The sequence below is a fragment of the Polyodon spathula genome, chromosome 9 (genome assembly GCF_017654505.1).
Source record: "Polyodon spathula isolate WHYD16114869_AA chromosome 9, ASM1765450v1, whole genome shotgun sequence".
Taxonomy (NCBI): domain Eukaryota; kingdom Metazoa; phylum Chordata; class Actinopteri; order Acipenseriformes; family Polyodontidae; genus Polyodon; species Polyodon spathula.
In genome coordinates this window covers 15,115,307-15,140,157 of record NC_054542.1, presented here as the reverse complement: position 1 = coordinate 15,140,157, position 24,851 = coordinate 15,115,307, and the positions used below count along the sequence as shown (strand labels likewise).

At 38.7% G+C, this 24,851-nt stretch overlaps 1 protein-coding gene across 3 annotated transcripts in view; it reads left to right on the top strand.

The window, feature by feature from the left end:
• The window catches only part of LOC121320425 (arfaptin-2-like), a 66,424-nt gene extending 42,514 nt beyond the window's left edge, over window positions 1-23,910 (top strand). Inside the window, exons 3-6 of one of the 3 annotated variants that reach the window (XM_041258749.1) lie at window positions 1,558-1,666; window positions 10,380-10,439; window positions 22,384-22,467; window positions 23,186-23,910. In XM_041258749.1, coding sequence (XP_041114683.1) covers window positions 1,558-1,666; window positions 10,380-10,439; window positions 22,384-22,467; window positions 23,186-23,367 — 435 coding nt within the window. In that variant the 3' untranslated portion in view covers window positions 23,368-23,910. The remainder of the gene's footprint in view (window positions 1-1,557; window positions 1,667-10,379; window positions 10,440-22,383; window positions 22,468-23,185) is intronic. The other 2 variants (XM_041258750.1, XM_041258751.1) reach the window with 2 other exon arrangements.
• The last annotated feature ends 941 nt before the right edge of the window (window positions 23,911-24,851 follow it).

The window sequence follows — 24,851 nt, the reverse complement described above, 5'->3', positions numbered from 1 at the left end:
CTGCCTGCTCTAAACAATACTTTGGGGGTCTGCCCAAGGGTTCCCCACTGTCACTCTCTGGCTTGTTCATTGCTGTCTTTCTCCCAGCTGGTTTCTAGGTCCTTGACCAACGCTTCCGCACACACAGCACGTCTAAAAGGGCAGACCTGAGGAAACAGTAGAGCATTATCTTATAGGGCTAACAATCTCCCCAAGACCCTCCTCCCAGCCATTCGGAGAGAGGGAAAGTCCACACACCCACTTTCCCACCTCCCTGTTTGGTTGTTGGACGACTGCTGCCCTCTTCCTGCAGCATTGTGAATACGCCAGCAGAGTCAGCACAGAATCTCCCTCTGCTACAGAGGGTTAAAGAATTAAAAAAAAAAAATCCATTTGTGGCTATAAGGCGTGTTTTTGCTGTAACTGTGAATGAGTCAGTGATTTATTCCTTGTATTAAATAAGGCTGTCAATCACCTTTAAATCGATTAAACTGTTAATGTAAACAGTTGATTAATCTTTGAAAAAGTACAGGAGCCTTAACAGTACATTTCCAGTTATAAATATTATATTTTAATTTACCATTTTTAAACCTTTAAACCTTTACAGCCTTAGTATTGAAATTAACGGAAGAAAGGCTTCCCAGATGTATTCCTTATCCGTCTATATTTATTGAGCTTCCTGGGGAATAAATAGCATTTACATGAGTGTACTAAGAGTGTGCTTCTGTTTTATATTTACAAACTTGATTGTACAAACTTGTTTTTGTAAATTCTTGTCACTTCAACTCAAGGAACTTCAAAATAGAAATAATGTTAATATGCAAATAGTAAAAATGTTCACATGTAATTTTAAAAAGGATTCTTAACACTAATAAAGACTGAAAATATACACAAATATAATTTAAACGCATTAGTAATACACAGCAGTCCCTGAGCAGTTAGAATTAAAAAAACAAAAAACAAAAACGTAAAACAAAACACATGGTATACAGAAGTGTAGTTAAATGCTTTTACATTCATTTCTGTGGTTAGAATGGGTAATTCAAATAAGTATGAGATGTAGCAGCTTAAGAGTTTTAAACATTTGAGTTGTTTTCTGTCTGTAGGTTTCTAATTTATTCTCAGTGTTGGGCGGGAGTTTGAACAGATTGAGAGGAGTTCACTTGTCCTTTTGTGAAACTCTTCTACAAGTCAGAGCACTTGTTATGTGTTTTTTTTTCTTTTTAATTGCTTGGAGTGATTTAGACTAGAGGACAGATCTTAAACTAGAGTGGACATTTTGAAAATAGATTTGAAACAGACTTTACATTTTATAAGTGTAAAAAGATGTTAACAATGAAAAGGAAAATGACAGGCCTGTTATTCAAACAGTTGAAGTAGCGTGTGAGAATATTTTTCGGAACCTCGCTACTTAGTTTTTAACCCCCAGTTGTTTAAGTGAGCTTTATGATCCAATATTTCCTTATTGCTTTGTGTCTAACACTATTTTATAGGTGTTTTGTGAAGCTGTGTTTGCAGTGATGGAGACATCTCTCTTATCCACTGTTTTGAACTGTTTTGTTTCTGTCCTATCCACAGGACCTGCAGCAAGTAATGGTGTCAGGGCCCAACCTGAATGAGACCAGCATTGTATCAGGAGGATACGGAGGCACGGGTGAGGGGATCATTCCCACTAGCTCTATCAAAGGTACAGAAAGCCGCAACCGATTAGGCAATTGCTATTTTTATGTTGGCAAACCCATCATATTGACAAGAAAATATTGTTTTAGAAACAGTGGATGTTAGTTCTAGATTCTGGAGAAATTAAATACAAATTTATGTAATTTAAGTAATTTTTATACTAATGTGAGGGTGCAACGGAACTGTTGCACCACCAGGTGGACAAGTATTTCTGTTTTACATATATATAAAAAGGTACAAAAAAAAAACTTTAGTTACGAAGTGAAAAATAAACTGCCTCACTGAAATTAAATAACTGGCTTTGTTTTATTTCTAGTTTGTAATCTTAACAGGTGTTTTTTCTCCTTTTGAAAAATGTAATATACTCTTCGGAGTAAAATCAGCCCCATTATCTGAAGAGGCATGCAGGTGACGGATCGAAGTAACATAATGTGGACGATATTGTCATATTTGGTTACTGTTGAGATGAATATGTTGTAAATAATGCACAGGCTGTTATTGTACAGGCCGTTATTTTAAGTAAATTTATTGAGCGTTTGTCAGGCCCGTTAGGTCCAATTTATTTTCACACGTGGTGTTTTACTTTTTTTCAGTGTAAAACAGGTTTAAAAGGCATTGAATCGCAAAAACACACTCAGTACTACACCTCCAGCCAAGCCCCACCCCTTGTTCGCTGTATTTTTCACATACCTCTTTTAGACGTGCATACTGATAAATCCTCTCCAGATCACTCGTTTTATTACCAAACTCCTCGATCCAAGTCATTATTGTATTACTATAACATCTCAAAATGCTCTGCAAATGTCTGTGATATTCTTTGAGCTCTGGGTGCAGAAGCAGGAACCTCCTTTGTTATGTCTGTGTTATCTCTGTAATGCATGGGGCTATGAGATACGCCCTTTTTTTTGGTTTCATTCAGCCATTGAAACGTTTTCTCAGCTTTTTCTGGAGAAAAAACAACTAGAGACCTGTGCTTTACGGCTTTTTGATGATATTGGACAGGGTCCGACATTGAACTGGAAAGGGAAAATTGTAATGTCAGACCTGGTCCGACATAGGACCACAAAGGGTTAAGACTTTTCACAAATGCAGATCCTATTAATTCTGGAGGAGCTTCATGCTCTTTATGTCCTATCCGCACACATTTGTGTCTGATGAACTCTGATTTTGCTGCAGGGCACCATATCACATGTTACACGTAAGATTTTCAGCATGTTTATTGGTGTTGAATGTGTACAATGTACATCAGTGATTTTTAATTTGTCAACATTCACCTGAAATTCATATTCTTTTTTTACTAGGGATGCACCGAATCCAGGATTCGGTTTCGGATTCGGCCCGAATACCTACTTTTTGAGCAGGGTTCAGATTTGGCCGAATACTTAGGATTTGGTGAACAGAAACTGAATCCTATATCCGCCCAGAAGCACATCCACTTTACTATAACCCTCCAATGTATGCGGTTCTTATTTAAATAAAAGACACAAATCTTTTGTATCTTGTGTAACTTTTGTATTTAATAACAAGAACACGTTTGATGAACTCTGTCGCGGCTCTCAACTCCCTATTACTGGTGGCGCATGCACATAAACACGTCATGCAGCTACTGATTGCAAACATACCCCCGTATGCAAGAGCAGTCACATCATAAATTTTCATGGAGTAAAGTTATGCAGTAAACCTGTAATACAGTAATGGCAAACTGTTGTAGACTTTTGTGCTCTGTTGCTTTATCTGAGACATGTTTTAGACATCATACTGAGAAAACAAAAATAATAATCGGTGCACAGAAATATATATTTTTTGTAACTTTACAACTGTCAGATGTGCAAGATGATGTTGAACAATATGCTTTAGTAAGTAAAATGTTACATTACTGTAACAAGTTGAACCATTTGAGAACTGTTGTGTTGTATTAAAATTGTTTTTAAACAATTTCGTAGCCTATTTGATATGTGTTACACACACACTTGCAGGGAGATTCAGGTCACTCATCACGGTAATTTTTTCCTCATAGCTCTCAGATAGGGTTGTCAGATAGGCTCCAGAATCTCTGGACACTTTAAGGCAGGTCAGGTTTTTTAACTCACCTCTCTAAACTGCAATGTATTCAGCATGTAAAGTGAGTGTGAATGGCTTGAGCAGATTAATAAATGTATTTAATTGTTTAATTATGGTGGCAATTCTATCCAGAGAGCCTCGTAACAACAATTAACTGTTTTGCTTGAATTTTTTAATACAATAAACAATATCTACCAAAATAGTGCAACACCATTATTATAGATAACTTTGCACTGACCTGCACTCTTTCATTTCAACTTGTGACAGCAGGTAAAGTTTCTGTATGTTTAATATTACTTGTTTCACACAGTACTGCCCAGTCAGAGACTCAGAAAGCCAATCAGTCACTGTATAGGTCTGATTGATGTCGTGTGTGCGTTTGGTAAAAACTAAGTAAAACAATTCAATTAATTTAACGACAGTTCACACAATTCACAGTCACTTTACTGAATACGTTGCAGTTTAGAGAGGTGAGTTACAAAACCTGACTTTCCTTAAAGTGTCCCAAGATTCTGGAACCTGTTAGCAACCCTACTGTCAGATCAGGTGACAGTGGCTGAAAAGACATTAAAGAAAATAGTAGGTTATGGCAAAGATGCAGCTCTTCTTTCTTGTAAAGCATTTCTGTATTTTGACGTTTCTATTGTGGGGAGAGGGGGCTACTGGTAAGTTGTGTAAGTTTCAAACTGATATCTTATTCAGGGATATACTAAAAGGCTCAAAGCTGTAAATTGTGCGTGTCCCTTCTTAGTAGCAGCCAGTCTGAGTTAGAATTTCTAGTAGGAAATTGTGTCCTGTTTTACCAATACAGTGGCTCTCAAAAGTATTCACCCCCCTTGGACTTTTCCACATTTTACTGTGTTATTGTGTTACAACATAAAATCAAAATGGATTTAATTAGGAGTTTTTGCCAATGATCAACACAAAAAAGTCCATAATGTCAAAGTGAGAAATAAAATCTACAAATTGTTCTAAATTAATTACAAATATAAAACCGAAAATAATTGATTGCATAAGTATTCACCCCCTTTGCTATGACACACCTAAATAAGATAAAAAAAACCTAAACATTTAGTTGAATAGAGTCCACCTGTGTGCAATTAAGGTGTTTCACATGATTTCAGGTTAAATACACCTGTCTCTGGGAGGTCCCACAGTTGGTTAGTGCATTTCCTAACAAAAACTACATGATGAAGGCGAAGGAACATTCAAAGCAAATCCGGAATAAGGTTCTTCGAAAGCACCAATTGGGTAGGATATAAGAAATTTCTAAGACATTGAGTATCGCCCGAAGCACAGTAAAGTCCATTATTAAGAAATGGGGAGAATATGGCACAACTGTGAATCTGTCTAGAACAGGCTGTCCTCAAAAACTGAGTATCCGGGCGAGAAGGGCACTAGTCAGGGAGGCCACCAAGAGGCCTATGGCAACTCTAAAGGAGTTACAGTCTTCCACGGCTGAGCTGGGAGCCACTGAGCCAACAATAGCCCGGGTGCTTCACAAAACTGGCCTTTATGGGAGAGTGGCAAAAAGAAAGCCGTTGTTGAAAAAAAAAAAAAAAAAACTTGCATCAAATCTCGGCTAGAGTTTGCCAGAAGGCATGTGGGAGACTCTGAGACCACGTGGAAGAAGATTCTACTAACAGGTAACTATGATGTGATAGGTGTTACAGAAACGTGGTTGTCTGAGAGTGATGGGGACGAATATAATATTTGTGGGTATACACTGTATAGGAAAGACAGGCAGGACAGAAGAGGAGGAGGGGTAGCGCTATACATAAGAAACAGTCTTGAAGCCCAGGTGTTAAACCTGGACAAAGAAAATAAAACCGAATCAATATGGGTCAGAATAACGGACAAAAATTCAAAGGGCATAATAATAGGAGCATGCTATAGACCGCCAGATTCAGACGATGAGCACAATAATCTGTTATACAATGACATTAGAAATGCGTGTAGCAAAGGAGAAGCCATACTGATGGGGGATTTCAACTTCCCCCATATAAAATGGGAAAACCCGGTGGGTAGCACGAAGGATGAAATAGAAATGGTGGAAATGACAAATGACTGCTTCCTAACACAATTTGTCAAGGCACCGACTAGAGGGGAGGCATGCCTTGATTTAGTCTTTTCAAATAACGAAGATAGAATAACTAAAACAGAGGTCAGAGAACCACTGGCAAACTCAGACCACAACATGGTCTCATTTGAAGTGTTTTTTAAATCCCCAAAAGTAAAGACTAAAGCTAAGGTTTACAATTTTAGAAAAGCAAACTATGAAGGTATGAAACAGAGACTAACAGAAGTAGATTGGAGTAAAATAGAGAAAACACCCACAGAAGGATGGTTGTTCTTCAAAAATGTAGTACTAGAGGCGCAAAACAATTATATCCCTAAAGTAGACAAATCTAAATGTAAAACTAAATTGCCAAAATGGTTTAATAGATCAATTAAAAAAAATATTCAGTGAAAAAAGGCACTTTACAGAGCATTAAAAAAAGGACCAAAAAGAAAGTACGCAGAAAGAGTACACGGAACTGCAAACGCAAGTCAAAAAGGAAGTTAGAAAGGCCAAGAGAGAAACAGAAATGAACATTGCTAAGGGAGCTAAAACCAATTCCAAAATGTTTTTCCAATATTACAACAGCAAGCTAACATTCAAAGAGGAGATTAAATGTTTAAGAGATACAAATAAGAACATAAGAACATAAGAACATAAGAAAGTTTACAAACGAGAGGAGGCCATTCGGCCCATCTTGCTCGTTTGGTTGTTAGTAGCTTATTGATCCCAAAATCTCATCAAGCAGCTTCTTGAAGGATCCCAGGGTGTCAGCTTCAACAACATTACTGGGGAGTTGATTCCAGACCCTCACAATTCTCTGTGTAAAAAAGTGTCTCCTATTTTCTGTTCTGAATGCCCCTTTTTCTAAACTCCATTTGTGACCCCTGGTCCTTGTTTCTTTTTTCAGGCTGAAAAAGTCCCTTGGGTCGACACTGTCAATACCTTTTAGAATTTTGAATGCTTGAATTAGGTCGCCACGTAGTCTTCTTTGTTCAAGACTGAACAGACTCAATTCTTTTAGCCTGTCTGCATATGACATGCCTTTTAAGCCCGGAATAATTCTGGTCGCTCTTCTTTGCACTCTTTCTAGAGCAGCAATATCTTTTTTATAGCGAGGTGACCAGAACTGCACACAATATTCAAGATGAGGTCTTACTAGTGCATTGTACAGTTTTAACATTACTTCCCTTGATTTAAATTCAACACTTTTCACAATGTATCCGAGTATCTTGTTAGCCTTTTTTATAGCTTCCCCACATTGCCTAGATGAAGACATTTCTGAGTCAACAAAAACTCCTAGGTCTTTTTCATAGATTCCTTCTCCAATTTCAATATCTCCCATATGATATTTATAATGTACATTTTTATTTCCTGCGTGCAGTACCTTACACTTTTCTCTATTAAATGTCATTTGCCATGTATCTGCCCAGTTCTGAATCTTGTCTAGATCATTTTGAATGACCTTTGCTGCTGCAACAGTGTTTGCCACTCCTCCTACTTTTGTGTCGTCTGCAAATTTAACAAGTTTGCTTACTATACCAGAAAAACTAAATGGCAAAATGGTAGATGAAGAAAAAAAAATAGCAAATATTTTAAATGATTACTTTTCACAAGTTTTTACAAAGGAAGATACTGACAACATGCCCCACATGTCATCCAGTTCCTATCCAGTTTTAAATAACTTTAGCATAACTGAGGCAGAAGTGTTAAAGGGACTAGGAGCTCTTAAAATAAACAAATCCCCTGGGCCGGATGAGGTCCTCCCAGTAGTACTCAAAGAAATGAAAGAAGTAATTTACAAACTGCTAACCAAGATCATGCAGCAGTCTCTTGACACAGGGGTGGTACCTACTGGAAAATTGCAAACGTAATACCGATCCACAAAAAGGGAAACAAAACTGAACCAGGTAACTACAGACCAGTAAGCCTGACTTCTATTATATGCAAACTTATGGAAACTATAATAAGATCCAAAATGGAAAATTACCTATATGGTAACAGGGTCCTGGGAGACAGTCAACATGGTTTTAGGAAAGGGAGATCGTGCCTAACTAACTTGCTTGATTTTTTTGAGGATGCAACATCGATAATGGATCATTGCAAAGCATATGACATGGTTTATTTAGATTTCCAGAAAGCTTTTGACAAAGTCCCGCACAAAAGATTAATTCTCAAACTGAACGCAGTTGGGATTCAAGGAAACACATGTACATGGATTAGGGAGTGGTTAACATGTAGAAAACAGAAAGTACTGATTAGAGGAAAAACCTCAGAATGGAGTGTGGTAACCAGTGGTGTACCACAGGGATCAGTATTAGGTCCTCTGCTATTCCTAATCTACATTAATGATTTAGATTCTGGTATAGTAAGCAAACTTGTTAAATTTGCAGACGACACAAAAGTAGGAGGAGTGGCAAAGACTGTTGCAGCAGCAAAGGTCATTCAGAATGATCTAGACAAGATTCAGAACTGGGCAGACACATGGCAAATGACATTTAATAGAGAAAAGTGTAAGGTACTGCACGCAGGAAATAAAAATGTACATTATAAATATCATATGGGAGATACTGAAATTGGAGAAGGAATCTATGAAAAGACCTAGGAGTTTTTGTTGACTCAGAAATGTCTTCATCTAGACAATGTGGGGAAGCTATAAAAAAGGCTAACAAGATGCTCGGATACATTGTGAAAAGTGTTGAATTTAAATCAAGGGAAGTAATGTTAAAACTGTACAATGCACTTGTAAGACCTCATCTTGAATATTGTGTGCAGTTCTGGTCACCTCGCTATAAAAAAGATATTGCTGCTCTTGACAGAGTGCAAAGAAGAGCGACCAGAATTATTCCGGGCTTAAAAGGCATGTCATATGCAGAAAGGCTAAAAGAATTGAATCTGTTTAGTCTTGAACAAAGAAGACTACGTGGCGACCTAATTCAAGCATTCAAAATTCTAAAAGGTATTGACAGTGTCGACCCAAGGGACTTTTTCAGCCTGAAAAAAGAAACAAGGACCAGGGGTCACAAATGGAGATTAGACAAAGGGGCATTCAGAACAGAAAATAGGAGGCACTTTTTTACACAGAGAATTGTGAGGGTCTGGAATCAACTCCCCAGTAATGTTGTTGAAGCTGACACCCTGGGATCCTTCAAGAAGCTGCTTGATGAGATTTTGGGATCAATAAGCTACTAACAACCAAACGAGCAAGATGGGTCGAATGGCCTCCTCTCGTTTGTAAACTTTCTTATGTTCTTGTGGTCTGATGAGGCCAAAATAGAGCTTTTTGGCCTCAACGCTAAGCACTATCTTTGGTGCAAGCCTAACACTGCACATCATCCTGAAAACACCATCCCTACTGTGAAGCATGGTGGTGGCAGCATCATGCTATGGGGATGCTTCTCTGAGTCAGGGCCTGGAAAGCTTGTGAAGATAGAGGGTAAAATGGATGCAGCAAAGTACAGAGAAATCCTGGAGGGAAACCTGCTGAAAAAACAAAAAGGTCAATGTCCTGGAGTGGCCTAGTCAAAGCCCAGACCTCAATTCAATTGAGAATATGTGGAAAGAGTTGAAAATTACTCTTTACCAAAGGTCCCCATCCAACTTGACGGCGCTTGAGCAATTTTGCAAACAAAGAATGGGCAAAAATTGCAGTGTCCTGATGTGCAAAGCTGGTAGAGACTCATGGCTGTAATTGCTGCCAAAGGTGCCTCTACCAAATATTGACTCAAGGGGGTGAATACTTGTGCAATCAATGATTTTCTGTTTTATATTTGTAATTAATTTAGAACAATTTGTAGAGTTTATTTTTCACTTTGACATTGTGGACTTTTTTTGTGTTGATCAGAGGCAAAAACTCCTAATGAAATCCATTTTGATTCCATGCTGTAACACAATAAAATGTGGAAAAGTCCAAGTGGGGTGAATACTTTTGAGAGCCACTGTATAGACTCCTAAATATTGGGGATGCAGGCTTTTAGCCATTACCTTTTAATTGTTTTTAAAACATTCTGTGATGCTCATATTATGCTGTTAATTAACTATTTTAAGGACTGTTTTGTAAATAAGTGCTAATGTCCCCGAATGATACCATGATGAAGCGGAGACATCAAACTCACGTCTTGCTCATAGTTAGTCATTTGATATGCAAATATGTGCTTTTATTGCATCATTGTGCCTCACATGGCTGGTTCTGTGACAGTGCCAAAACTCAGCACTAAGCATCGGCTATATAAGCCACAGCATGTGGAAATACAAGAAACTACATGTATTGTGTTTATATTTCCTTAGCACAAGGTCTCATTCAGGACACAGTGTGGACTGGGGATATTTAACTTGATTGAAGATCAGATTAGTGCTTCTTATTTAACCCATCCCTTTGTCTTTTGTTTTCAATCTGACTTTGTTCACTAATGCTGTGTTTATGGTGTGTTCAGATTTTCTAACATTAATGTGAGCTGCGCTTTCCCATAGTTGTATTTATTTGTCCATTTAACTATTTTTCATTTATAAGGTCTGCCCCCTTAACGCTAAAAACAGTGCTTCACTTTATTGCTCCTGCTATAAGTAAACAAATTAATAAATATGAACAAATTCTTCTTAGGACCTGGGATCTGCTACAACCCATCCATTCTGGGAAGACAGATCCACCCGCAGGCACAAGGTAGCAAACTATCCTCTGTTAACTCTCTTATTAAATCCTTGCTGCTGAGTACCTACATTTCAGAGAACAGTACGCCTTTTCTCTTTAATGTGATATTCTACTTACTAGGAGACTTTAGGATAGAGTCAGTCCTGGACTGGTAAAATTAATTTCAATAAGTTGGAACATACTACTGAATTTCATAAAAAATATAAGTATCTTAATTACTTAATTGCAAGTGGATATGCAGGGTGTAACACAACAGCAGTCATGAATCCACAAGACCAATCTTAGTGTCGGCCCTGTTACATTAACAGGCTATCTCCACTATACACCCTCTTGACAAGAGGGGTTGAGTGGGGGGCTTTACGCCAGATACACCCTGGTTCTGAAATGGGATGGCGGCCTCAGGCCAATCCTCGACCTCAGACAGCTTAACCTGTTTCTGAAGAGATGGAAATTCAAGTTGCTGACAACTCAACTGCTGTTGCAGACAGTGACGCCAGACGTCTGGTTCACCATGGTGGACCTCAAAGCATGCTTATTTCCACATCCCATTAGACCTGACCACAGGAATTACTTGTGGTTCGCCTTTCAGGGAGCCTCGTGTCCTGCTGTTTGGCCTGTACCTGGCATCTTGCAAGTTTTCCAAGTGCATGGACACTATACTGGCCCTCTCAGACTCAAGGGTTCAGAGTTCAGCTGTTGACGACTGGTTAATATGTGCCGAATCACCCACACAGGCAGTGTTACACATGGAGCTGGTCACTAGTTACCCACAATAGCTGGGGCTCTTGGTGAACTGCTGCAAAAGCCAGCTGACACTTCCCAGACAGCCTTCTATTTCAGGGTGCATTTGGTCTCCCAAGTCCATGATTGCCACTTTATCGGACGACAGTCCAGATGCTAACTGCCTGCTTGGGGCTGTTCCAGACCAACAAGGCACTGAAGGTTGTCATCTTCTGAAAGCTTCTGGACCTGATGGCCTCCACGTGTGCCCTTTCCAGGCTTGGTTCAGTCGCAGGTTTTCAACCTGCTGTGGAACAACACAGCCTACTCAGTCTCTCAGCACTGTGTATGAAAACCCTCTCATGGTAGAAACATCAAGATCCTATGATATGTTTCGATTTGCCATGGTGCTTGCTCTAAAAGGTGCACTATCCTTGCAGACTAAAGTGTAGATGTTGGAAGCATTGGATAATGCACCAACGTACAAGAGACGTACGCTACTACAGATTTCAACATTCCCATGAACACTGTCAACCATTAAAAAAATAAACGAGATACAATAATATAGTCTTATGAACAGTAAGCTGTGGATACAAGTCATCAATGTTTCTGATTTGCTCAATACCTGATGTTGAGGACGCTTTGGTTTTGTGTTTTAAAAATGTGACACCCAGGTTTCAGTGTAATTCATTTCAATGTATACTTTTTCAAAGTTCACTTACAGACCTACTTTTAATTTTGCACTGTACTTTTAAATGTGTAATACTTTTAATTGTTGTGTAATTGAAATTTGATTTCAGTGTTACTGTAACTTCAATAAAAACTGACAGTATACATTTGGCTTTAGATTCCCAATAATACGAATTACTGATAAGACACATTTTTTTGCTGGTCCCTTGAAATTCATATTAATGAGAATTGACTGTAATTTGTTCCATATTCATGTAAAAGCTTTACAAATATACATTTACCAAAGACTGTGACAAAAGAATAAAATGCGTGTGTGAATCCTATATTTGGATATTTAGCAGGGTGGCTGAGTGGTGATGTCAGGCCAGATGCAGAAAGAAAAGCAAACAGGCAAGTACTGCAATGCAAAGGCGTGGCCTGCACTGTTTTTATTCAAAAAATAAACACAGTTGCTCAACGGGCGAAATAAAACAAACAAAAGAAATCCCAAACACAAAACAAAATAGCCAATACAGGTCAGGCTGGGCAAATGCTGTCTCTAATCCTGTGTAATTTTTAATTTATTTTCTCATTTTTTCACGTCGTAATACAAAATAATACAGGGGAGGAGAGGTACCCTGTTCTACATAAATAAATATTCATATCCTACCACTGCGTCTACGGTCCACAACGTTGCCCGTTTCTTTGTGCTTCTTCAAAAGAGCTTGGACAGCACATCTGCTTGAAATTTCTGCCTGGGAAAGACCTTGCTGATGCAGTATAACTACCTTATCTTGTTGCTGTGCTCAGTCTTGCCATGGTGTATGACTTTTGACAGTAAATTGTTTACTTGCTAGTTGAGTTTGGCTGTTCCTCACCCAATTTTATTCCTCCTACACAGCTGTTTCTGTTTCATTTAATGATTGTGTTTCAATTTACATATTGAATTGATGGTCATTAGCACCTGTTTGGTATAATTGTTTAATCATACATCTGACTATATGCCCACAAAATCCCTGACTTTGTGCAAGTGTACCTAGAAGAATTATGCTGTTTTGAAGGCAAAGGGTGGTCACACCAAATATGGATTTGATTTAGATTTTTCTTCTGTTCACTCACTTTGCATTTAGTTAATTGATAAATATAATCTATTAACATGTCTATTTTTGAAAGCATTCTTCCTTTACAACATTTTTTCACACCTGACTAAAACTTTTGCACAGTACTGTAGTTTTTTTTTCCAGTTATCTACACATCCTACCCTACAACTTCCTAGTGAAATATTCTAGAAATTTGTAGAAAATTAATTAAAAATAAAAACTGAAATAGCTTGGTTGGATAAGTGTCCACCCCCTTTGTAATAGCAATCCTAAATTAGCTCAGTTGTAACCAATCGCCTTCAAAATCACACCCAAGTTAAGTGGCTTCCACCTGTGTTAAATTGTAGTGATTCACATGATTTCAGGATAAATTCAGCAGTTCCTGTAGGTTCCCTCTGCTGGGTAGTGCATTTCAAAGCAAAGACCACTAATGCGCTTTCAAAAGAACTCCAGGACAAAGTTGTTGAAAGGGTTGGGTATAAAAAAATATCAAAGGCCTTGAATGTCCCTTGGAGCACGGTCAAGACAATTATTAAGGTGTATGGCACCACCAGGACCCTGCCTAGATCAGGCCGTCCCTCCAAACTGGATGACCGAGCAAGAAGGAGACTGATCATAGAGGCTACCAAGAGGCCAATGGCAACTTTGCAAGAGCTACAGGCTTTTATGGCCAAGACTGGTCAAAGTGTGTATGTGACAACAATATCCCAAGCATGCCACAAATCTGGCCTGTATGGTAGGGTAGCAAGAAGGAAGCCATTACTCAAGAAAGCCCACCTTGAATCCCATTTTGAGTATGCAAAAAACAAAGATTCTGTAGTCATGTGGCAAAAAGTTTTGTGGTCTGACGAAACTAAAATGGAACTTATTGGCCTAAATGCAAAGCGTTATATTTGGCGCCAACTCAACACAGCACATCACCCAAAGAACACCATCCCTACTGTGAAACACGGTGGTGGCAGCATCATGTTATGGGAAGGTTTCTTGTCGGCAGGGACTGGGGCACTGGTCAGGATAGAAGGGGAAATTAATGGAGCAAAGTACTGAGAAGTCCTTGAGGAAAACCTGCTGCCCTCTGCAAGAAAGCTGAAACTGGGACGGAAGTTCACTTTTCAGCATGACAGTGACCCAAAGCACACAGCCAAAGCTACACTGGAGTAGCTAAGGAACAAAAAGGTATATGTCCTTGAGTGGCCCAGTCAGAGGCCCAACCTAAATCCAATTGAAAATTTGTGGCATGACTTGAACATGATTTGCTGTCCAACAATGCTCCTCAAGGAAAAAAGAAACAAGGACCAGGGGTCACAAATGGAGTTTAGACAAAGGGGCATTCAGAACAGAAAATAGGAGGCATTTTATTACACAGAGAATTGTGAGGGTCTGGAACCAACTCCCCGGTAATGTTGTTGAAGCTGACACCCTGGGATCCTTCAAGAAGCTGCGTGATGAGATTCTGGGATCAATAAGCTACTAACAACCAAACGAGCAAGATGGGCTGAATGGCCTCCTCTCGTTTGTAAACTTTCTTATGTTCTAACAACAAATTCCCTGTTGAAGAAAATGAAAGCAAAAGAAAAGGCGGTTGTTCATAGAGTGAATGCCATCTGAAGTAAGTTTATCTATTATGAAATGTTTAATTATATATATTTTGATAAATAGGTGTATAATCGCTAATGTTATGAATATAGAACAGTGGGGTGTATTATGTTGTAACATAGAGGATTATAATACTTAGTTTATACATGTTTTAACCTGGAATAGATGCAACTTATAAAAATATGGTTTGTTGTAATGAAAGTCTACCACTAGTTGGTAGTGAAGATTTGAGTTGTTTTCTTTCTGTTACCTTCACCTTCTAACAAAATAAATATTGATGTTCAGCAATTACAGTTGTGGACGTTGTAATCATTTCCATCCTGTCGTCCATCCTATATATATATATATATATATATATATATATATATATATATATATATATATATATATATATATATATATATATATATATAAATATATATCTTGTTTTGTTGACTCAGTTTTGTTGTCATACCTTTTCTTAAACATTTCTGGGCATTTACTTTATGATAGGTTTAAAAAGTTAAAGCAATGTGTATCATTGCCTTCTGGGAACAACTCTACAGAGAAAAATAATACATACTTATTTTCTTAATGTACACGATTAATTTAAAGTTTTTGAATGTTACTTCCATGAAGATACAAATTCCAGTCAAGTTTTTTTGTGTTAAATTAAGCTCTTAATAAATCCAATTGGTTAATGATTTAGAAGTTCTCTGACCATTCCACAAGAGAAAAAATGGCAGTTACAGTAATTTCTTTATATGAGTAGCTGTCTAGCTGGAACTTTAAAATTCCGAAGAGCTGTTAAACAGAGAATCGGTTGTTACGCTTGGTCGTCACTATTGTTGATCTTAGTGTAAATTTTAAAATTTATATTTTTGTGTGGATACTACCTGAAAGCATTTGGTTACGGTAAATCTTAAAAAAAAAAAAAAAAAAAAACTGGAACTTTCAGTTTTATAAATAATTTAAGTATTTGCTGTATTGACATGCAATTTATTCTGAAAATATGCGGAGGAAGATGGTCATGCTATGATGAAAAATCTATTGAAGAAGGTGAACAGTATGTATAACACATAAGCCTTTTCAAAAGCTATTTTTTTCTGGAATAGATGGTAAATAATCTAGACAAACACAACAGAGCACACAGAATATATTATTGTAGATAATAAATAAATAAAATTAAAAAAAAATTAAATAACAGGGATATATATATAAATGTTCTAATCCAAGGCTATCAGTGTAGCATGACCAGGTCCTGTTGTAGGTAAATACCCAGGGTTGGGAAAGTATGATTTTTGGAGAATGCTATGGAGATTAAAATGATCTTTTTTTTTTAATTTTATTTTGTGTGTCCAATTATAATTTTCCTCCTGATTTTTTTCCCAGTTTGGAATGCCCAGTCACTTTTCACCTCACTGCAGCAATTCCCGACATGTCTCAGGAGACCCGAATATTCAGTGGGCATCCTCCGATCCCACGACCAAGCTAATTTCCTTTTTCACCCAGGAACGCAGATGTCAGCGAGCTACCGACTTCTGGAGGACAAAGGCCAGCCCTGCAGGTGTGCCCTTTTAGCCAGCAGAGTTTGTTGTAGAGCGATGAGGAGAAACAGTCCCTGCTGGTTTTACCTCCCTAACCCACAGGAGCGCCTGAGTCAGTCTGGTCCCTCAACAAGGCAGAGTGGCGGTACTGTGTGACCCAGAGAAAACTACTAGTGGTGGTCATGCCGGTCCGGCACTTCCAGCATTACCTGTGTGGCCTTCTCTTCACCATCCGGACAGTCAGCACTGCAGTAGCTCCTGACCTTCAAGGAGCCAGAGGTACAGGTCGCCCGCTGGATTGAGCCACTTTAGCCCTTCCAATACAAGATCCAGCACTGGGCTGAGGCTCGCCACACCAACGCGGACACCCTTCCCCGCAGTCACTGCACTGAAGAAAATTGCAACCACTGCCCTAAGAGAGGCTCGGGAGAGGGAGCTGACCGTGGCTGAGACAAGAGAGGGCCATGACCTGGAACCGAGCCAGGAAGCATCGATGAGTGGGGCCAGGGCAGTCGCTTGCTGGGAGATGACCATAGTCAGGGGCGAAGAGTGGAGGTGGCAGCAGGGAGAGGATCCTGACCTTCGGCCCATCCTACAGTGACTGGTGGACCAGTGGCGGTCCCCCAGGTAAGAAATGGCACTGCAGTCCCCGGCGATGAAGGGCCTGTGGGTTCTGCAGTGCCAATAAGTTGTCTTCCCCAATTGTATTTTCTGTCTACGCCATCGACAGTACTGCAGTAGGTAGCTGAGAACAAAAATGACCATTATCCCCATGATTGCCAGAAATATCCAGTCCCAAAGTGTGTTAGCCACTTCACCAGACCATCCATGCATCTTCAGGACTTTGCTTCTGTCTGAGCCAAGCTCACCTCCATTTTGACTTTGAGAGCTTTGATTCGCTCTCTGCCAGGGTTTTCTTCACCTGAGTGGATGTCTGTGAATACACTAGATTCGGGAGCAAGGTAATTGTCATACCACCAGGCTGTAATTTTAAATCCACCGGCTTTGGGGGCAGGTAAATAAATGTTTCCCATCAGAACAGTGTGAGTTGGTACAAAACAGAAACCAGGGGGTGACATAAACTAAATATTACTATATAAAAATGATGTGTGGTTGCTCAGAATACACCATTGATATTGACCTACCTGCATTGCCCTTTCTAACTGTTGTAAGGGGTACACTTATATTTCAGTGGTCAAATTACTGTTAGTAGAGACCACCGACTCACATTTGCATACCATGTAAGTATTTGTCTCATAGCAACAGCTCTTATGTATCATGCCACTCCCAGTTCCCTTTCTGAACTTTCCAAGTTGCTTTTTCTCATACAATCACAGTGTTATTGTTATGCACTAGACCAATAGGCCTAGCCTTAACCGCTAATCTATATTGATTATCAAGTGTAGTCTACGGACCGAATTTACTAATATATAATGTGTGTAACCAATTAATGCACACACTATTTCCTACTCCTTACCAGTGTTATGATACAAACCTCATCTGTTAAATGTTACAATTTATCTGAATATCCTTCACACACCCCCTTTATTAAAAAAAAACAAAAAGCAAAAACAAAAACTAAAACTCTAATTCCAAATCAGTCTGTCTTATATTGTGCAGTTATACACAGCGCTTCCTCCAGTTTCACCTGACGAAAATGCAGCCAAAACAAAGCGAATGAGACAAGCTATGGTAACAGTTAATCATTAAACATTTCTAGATTTTTTATATTTTTTTTTTATAATTTTATCTTTAGTTGTTTTTGTGCATCTTCATTTGTAAATGAACTGTGATATTAAGGCCTTATCGAGCACTATATTCTGCAAATTTGAATACTGACTTTGGATACTGTTTTAATTCTGGAAACCGTTGTTTTTTAATCTTTTGGTTTTGCTAAGTTGCATTGTCTTTTTTACGTTTTACGCAGTTCTGTGCATGGATAACATTTAGATTACATTTTGCTTTTAGGTCGTTAATGGGACTGTGAGGCATGTGAGTAAAAATTGATTTTCCAGACAGTAATTTACGTGTAAAAATTAAAATTTTATTTAATATTACACGGAAAAAAGAAAAATAATAAAGAAGGATGTGAGGGAGGGAGTGCTGGAGTAATCAAAAATAAAGGAACGGAAGTCTCTTAGTCCTCTTCGCGTTCTGCTTAAATCCAAAAATAAAACGAAAAGGAATAAAAACAGAAAAGAGCCAAGTTAGTAAAGCCTCCGTTTGTGACACAGTCCAAACTCCCACGTACTTCCCTCCAGCCTTTTTCCCCCGCCTCTATTCCTTAGGACCAACGCCGAACACAGTAGCACGTTCGTTTAGTATGCAAACCCCGCCCCGGTAGTCAGTGGATCACCAATCCCAAACTGACAGGTATCCTTAATTTCACTTGACTCCAGTGGCTGGAATTTACATACTCGTACTTCCACCCCTCACCAAGGTGCCGCCCCTCAAAAAGATGACTTTTGTCATGGTCACAAGACCTTGGTAAGGGAAGTCCCGAGTTGGTTTGATGCCTTCTACTGTTGGGAGGCTGAATTGCAGACCGAAACCCCTTTGACTCATCACAGGGATATTTTACATACTGCTACAATACTGTGATTAAAGAGAGAAAGAATCGATACTGTAAATCTCCCTCCCGGTCAGAAAAGATGCCGGGTAAGGTTGGTAGTACGCTTCCCCATAGACGGGTCGATTTGACAGTTGGTGGAAACTGGAAGTAGGCCATCTTGGGGAAAGTGCATAACTGCAACTACTCTAATCCAGATATGGGTCAGGCAGTGATTGGGTAAACCATGGCAACGGGCTGATTACAGGGAGGATTTTGGTTGTACAAAGGGGATGCAGTTGTGTGAGTACAGCCCCTTGTGCTGAAACGTAACAGACAGCCGGAGGCAGTGTATGTTTGTTTTTTGTGTGTCACAGAGGAGGACAGAGCCAGCCCAACCAATTGAGCACTACCCTCATGTCACGACATAAGCACGCACCACCACCCCGCTGAAAGCAAGAGCACATGTTTGTGCACAGGACTGTGGAGCGGATTGTTGTTATTGTTACCGTTTTGTTTTGGCCTGCAAGCCGACCGTGTTCCCCTGACACCAGTGCTGATAGAGGGGTGGATCTTTTTGTTTGTATTAAATAAACACAGATGTTTTGGGAGTTTACTACTGTTTGGACCTTGCCTTTGTCACCATACGCACCACACCTGATGACAAATACGCACAGGATTTAAAAGTATGTACTGTATTGCAGTTAATATGTCTCTAGTTTTGGCAAGGGATATTTTCAGAATCATATTGTTCTGAATTAAAATACTTAATCTGTTGAAAGTATAGTATAGCAAAGTGCCCCACCACTGTGTGTATTTTGTGTTGTATGTTGTGTGTTAATGTTGGTGTATAGTCATTGATACACAGGATATAAACGGGTCTGTGTAACACAAGTGTTTAAAATGTATATTTGTATTTAGGCACGAGGATTGCACAGCACTTCACGTGCAAGTAAAATGTAATAATATGTGAGCACGGGGAACTGCACTTTATTAATTCACGTGCAGTTATACCACGACTCCAATTGAGTGATTGATTAGAAATCGAGTTTCAGTACAGCTGCATGAAAGCAGAATGCAGTGTTTTGTTTGTTCAACCTTTTATTTTCTGTTTATTGATTAAACTGCGCAACAGCGCAATTCACATTTCACCTGGCAGTACTGAGTGTTTCTTCCTGGTCTGACATCACCACATACGCCACCCTGTTACAGGCACACATCTTGAAAACGATACCACACAATTACTCAGTCACTATAGTCTATATATTAAGAAGTATTATCATTATCACAGAGTTAAAAAAAAAAATGCCAAGACTAAGACAAACTGGCCCGGACGGGGCGCTAAATCAATGACAAAAGTCTTACAAGTTATACTACATAATATAAAAAAAAGAAAAAAAGAAAACTCATATCATTATTAATGTGCATATTATAGAGATGGAGTAATGGTGTTTCATTTTAAATACAATTGCTATTGTTTTAGTGCCCCTTTGGGCAGTTATATCTTGGTCTGGCTTTCACCTGCTCCCTTCTATTGTGTGCTTCATGTAAAGTCTGTTCTTTAACATCCCATTCAATGATGCTATTCTTTGTGACAATTAATGTGCGATATGTCCTGTGATACAGGCAGGTCTCCCTTTGTTTGTCAAACTGTGTTACTAGCAAATCAAGACTTTTATGTTCTCATTACCCCATTCCCTACCTGCATGATAGTGTAGGGTACTGAAATATGATAATTCTTCATTAATAAAATAAAACCCTTCCTATGTGAAATTCAATTTTAGATAACTTTCTTTTTTAAATTGTAGGTCTTCATTGGTTTAGTTAGGCTATAGATTTTTTTTTTCTTTTATTGATCTAGTCTTAGAATTGCAGTACATTAAGTTTTTGATATCCTCCAGTACTTTGCATTTTCTGTTTCTTCCCGGATCTGCCCAGTTGGCCATGGACACATTAGATGTGTCCTGAGTAAAGCCAGAATAAAAATAATAAATCACTGCCCATCTTTGATTTTCACAGCACACAAATTCCAGTGAATGTGCATAACATATATTTAATGTTTCGCGCTTTCGGTTTTTATCTTTAAAAGTCAGAGGTATTTTTACATATTAAAATAGGGATAAAATCGGTAAAAAACAGTTTTTAATAGAAACATCGGTAAAAATCGTGGGGGGGGGGGGGGGGGGGGGATATAACTCGTAGCAGTTCTGGTTTCAGATTAATAATGTTAATAAATGGATTGCTTGTCTCTCAGTTCATTTTATTGTTTTAGTTTAATGTGTCGCTTATTTTTCAGTGTGTTCTTTCATTGTCGGTGTGAACATGTGCCTCAATGCAGCAGTATATGCAGCGCAATGCATCCTCTGTCTCATCTGACCCCCTTCTGCTATTTTTGCTTTTTGCATTCTTTTAAACATTTGTTTTCTTTTGAATATTCATAAACTGAATCATGTTTTCTCTCCATTCCTCATTCACTAAAAATATGATATTTTTGAAACAAGTATTTCAATTTAGTTTTTTCATCAAGCTAGTAGTTACTACGCCCAGCAATTGCCACAATAATCAGACTTTGATTGGCCAACAGAATCAGGTGATAACACTGTGTAACAATGTTTTTTTTTTTTTTTTTGTTCCTGGGTAGTAAGTGTTATTTCCTAATTGCTTATGCCTCAAAAGTATAGAAAATGGCTATTATTCCCCACAAACTTTGCTTTTGTGACCAGGACAGTGATATTTCAAAATATCACTATTTCCAATGGGAAAACGGGCAAATATGTGTCTTTTCATTCAAATAAAGTCAGAAAAAAACAACATATGAATCCAAATCAACATGTATTTATACTAAATACTATTTACAGTATAATTGTAAATCTCGAAAAACTACTCACTTCTAAATCTTTTGTAGTCATTTTTGTATTACTTTAGTATAAATACATGTTAATTTGGATTCATATGTTGTTTTTTTCTGACTTTATTTGAATGAAAAGACACACATTTGCCTGTTTTCCCATTGGAAATAGTGATATTTTGAAATATCACTGCCCTGGTCACAAAAGCAAAGTTTGTGGGGAATAATAGCCATTTTCTATACTTTTGAGGCATAAACAATTAGGAAATAACACTTACTACCCAGGAACAAAAATTGCGTTACATAGTATAATGTGTTTGTGAAGTGACAGAGAACCACGTTTTGAACGTTATTTACTCCTCTGACATCTAAATGTCCACTGTATCCAAGGATACCCAGTAGGTCGTCTTATTACAATGTCAGAATAAAACAGGATTTTAATCAAAATATTGTGTATTTCCTAGAAAATAGTACTGGGAAAATATTGAATAATATACAAATATCGGGAACCGGTAAAAAGGACTCTGTTCAGTCTCTTTGGTAAACTGTAATTACTTATCAGTTCCTGCGTTGTGTGCTTATACCATGATCTGTGTCATTCACATGTTACCTACGTTGCTCTTAAACTCATCAGTGTTCCATCTGTGTTTTTTCTTAATCTTGAACTACTCAATCCCACCATCTTCCCATCCCTCCCTTTCTTGCTATCACTTTCCCATTTACACTTTACCTATCTTTCTTTCCTATCCTTGCACCAAAACCCAATCCTTCATTTGAAACCCATTTTTATCTGTTGTAACTGCCATGTATGACATGGTCTGGTCACCCTATGGTCCATAATGTGTTCCACTGATTTGGTCACAATATTCCTTTCTAAATGGCTTGCTGGCTCTTGCCTTCTTTCTGTGTGGGCCACCCTACCCCTTCCCAACCTACCTGCCCATTTCAGGCCTGCGTTTGTCCAGGGGATCCCACATCTGTCCTAGCGAATCAGCAGCCAGCCGGATAGCCAACCAGGGAGAGCCCTGCACAGGTACAGGGGGCCTGCACTCTTCCTTCCACTCATTTCCTTATTCTGTCACTCACATTTTCTGTATTCATTCATTTTCCACTTGCTTATACAGCTCAGTCTTAATAAGTGAGGGATGAAGTTTGGAGTTCATTTTATAATTTATTTGCAACCAAACTTTTTTCTTCAATTAGGTCCTAAACATTTTTTAAATATTTGATTATACTGAATAAGTAAAATGTATGGTTTTCATTGTCACTGAGGATTTACTCTGTAAGATCAAACACTACATGTAGATAAGTATTGTTGAGTATCTGAAGGAGTGTTAATCAGCCTTGTGAGAAATGTTTTGCTATATTTTTCAATGGAGTTAATTGATATTTCCAATAGGGGGCTGATGTTTCTTCTTGGAGCTGGTGGGGAATATGGGGTGTTCTTGACGACTAAATAAATGTTGTATTTAGTTCCCTCTGGACTGGAAATATGTTCCATATTTATATAGAAAGTGAACACAGATACATCTGGTTTCTCTGACTCTTAGAGATTAGATAGTCCAAAATTAATGCTATTTGAGGTCTATGAAGGTAGTGTTACTCAGTAGCCGTTACCTTTCACATACTTAACAAAAGAAACATTGAGTTTCCATTTAAAAATATAGTAACAGATTTGTTCTTTTCTTTTACTGTTCTGCTTTGAGCTCTATAGTAGTTTGAGTGGATTTACTGTCCCTATTCTTTTACAGGTACCAGCATGCACCAGTCACACAGCAGCTCAGCCGTCACTGCTGAAGAAGCATCACGGGGTGTTGCTGTGGAGAAACTTGACATCGTCAAGAAATGGGGCATCAACACCTACAAGGTAGGAGAAGTGTGGCAGATTATTATTTTTTTATGGCAGGTTGTTTTGCAGGACATACTACTATAACAATCAGATACATAAATTAAAACTTTAAGTAATAACTAATGTATCTGCTTCTGCTTGGCATAGAACCCCAAATCACATGGTTAACTATGAATGTTAAAATAATCTAATGATATTTTACCCAATGGTGCTTGCATTACACTTTTTCAGAATGGGAGAGGGGGAGGAGTCACCCCATAGAATTCCAATTTTGGGGGGTACATAAATAAAAAAAAAAAAAAATAAAAACTAACACTAATTAATTTCCAATGCTTTGTATTTGAGTTTTTCTTATCAAAATGTTGGGGTCAGTTCTCCCTTTTTCTCTAAGTCGCTTGGATAAAGGCGTCTTCTAAATTAATAAATAATAAAACAAGCACACACAAAAAAAAAACAGTTTATACCCATATATGTGAATACAAAGAAGAATGGTTAGTGCGTCTAACGTGATTTTACACACAAGGTGTGAGATTTAAATCCCAAGAGCGATAGCTTGAGGGTTTGATTATTAGTATTATTTATTTATTTTGCAGATGCCTTTATGCAAGGTGAATTACAGGTGTTACAGGGCAGTAAAGGGTTACAATGCGCTTAATATTTAAATAATGTAGTTTACAGTAAGTGCAAGTAATACTACTAAATACAATATGAACTAGGGTGAAGTAAGTTATGACAACAAGTTATATCTACAATGACCTAGTGCAATTGCAAGAAAAGTGCATAGGTCAGGCAAGTCCAGTGCATAATAGGATTGGTGGAGCAAGAGATCTACAAGATCTAAACAGGTGGGCCATGAGGAGGCGGTGGAAGGCGGTGAGAGATGGCGCAGACCTGAACTTCTCCGGTAGCTGGTTCCACCACAGAGGGGCTAGGGACAAGGAGGGCACGGAAGGATGGAAAGTGGAGCGAAGGCATGACTAGTCGGCCAGTAGAGGAGGAGTGGAGAAGGGGTGTAGGGAGACACGACGAATTGGAGGTAGGAGGGGGCGCTATGGTAAAGAGATTGATAAGCAAGAACAGGGGTCTTGAATTGAATGGGAGCAGAGATAGGCAGCCAGGGAGGATGCGAACCAGGAGAGTTGCATGAGAGTAGCGAGGTTGGGAGAATACAGACGAGCAGCAGAATTTTGAATGAGCTGAAGGGGTGAGAATGCGTCCAAGTTGAGGTAACCAAGAGGCATTCTGAGATGAGGGAAGAGATGTGGGAGTCAAAGAGGATGTGAGCATTGTCTGTGTAAAAGTGGTAGGAGAAGCCAAAAGAGCAGATGAGAGTATAGCGAGCGGGTGTAGATTGAGAAGAGGAGGGGTCAAGACAGATACTTAAGGTACACCTGTAGAGGGGGTGAGGAGAAGAGAGAGAGAGCAACGTCAGGAAACCTGGAAGGAGCAGTTAGAAAGATGGGAGGAAAACCAGGTAAGATCAGTGCCTGAGATCCCCAGGTCAGAGAGTGAAAGATAGAGAGGATAATAGCAGGATCAACAGTGTCAAAGGCAGAGAACAGGTCAAG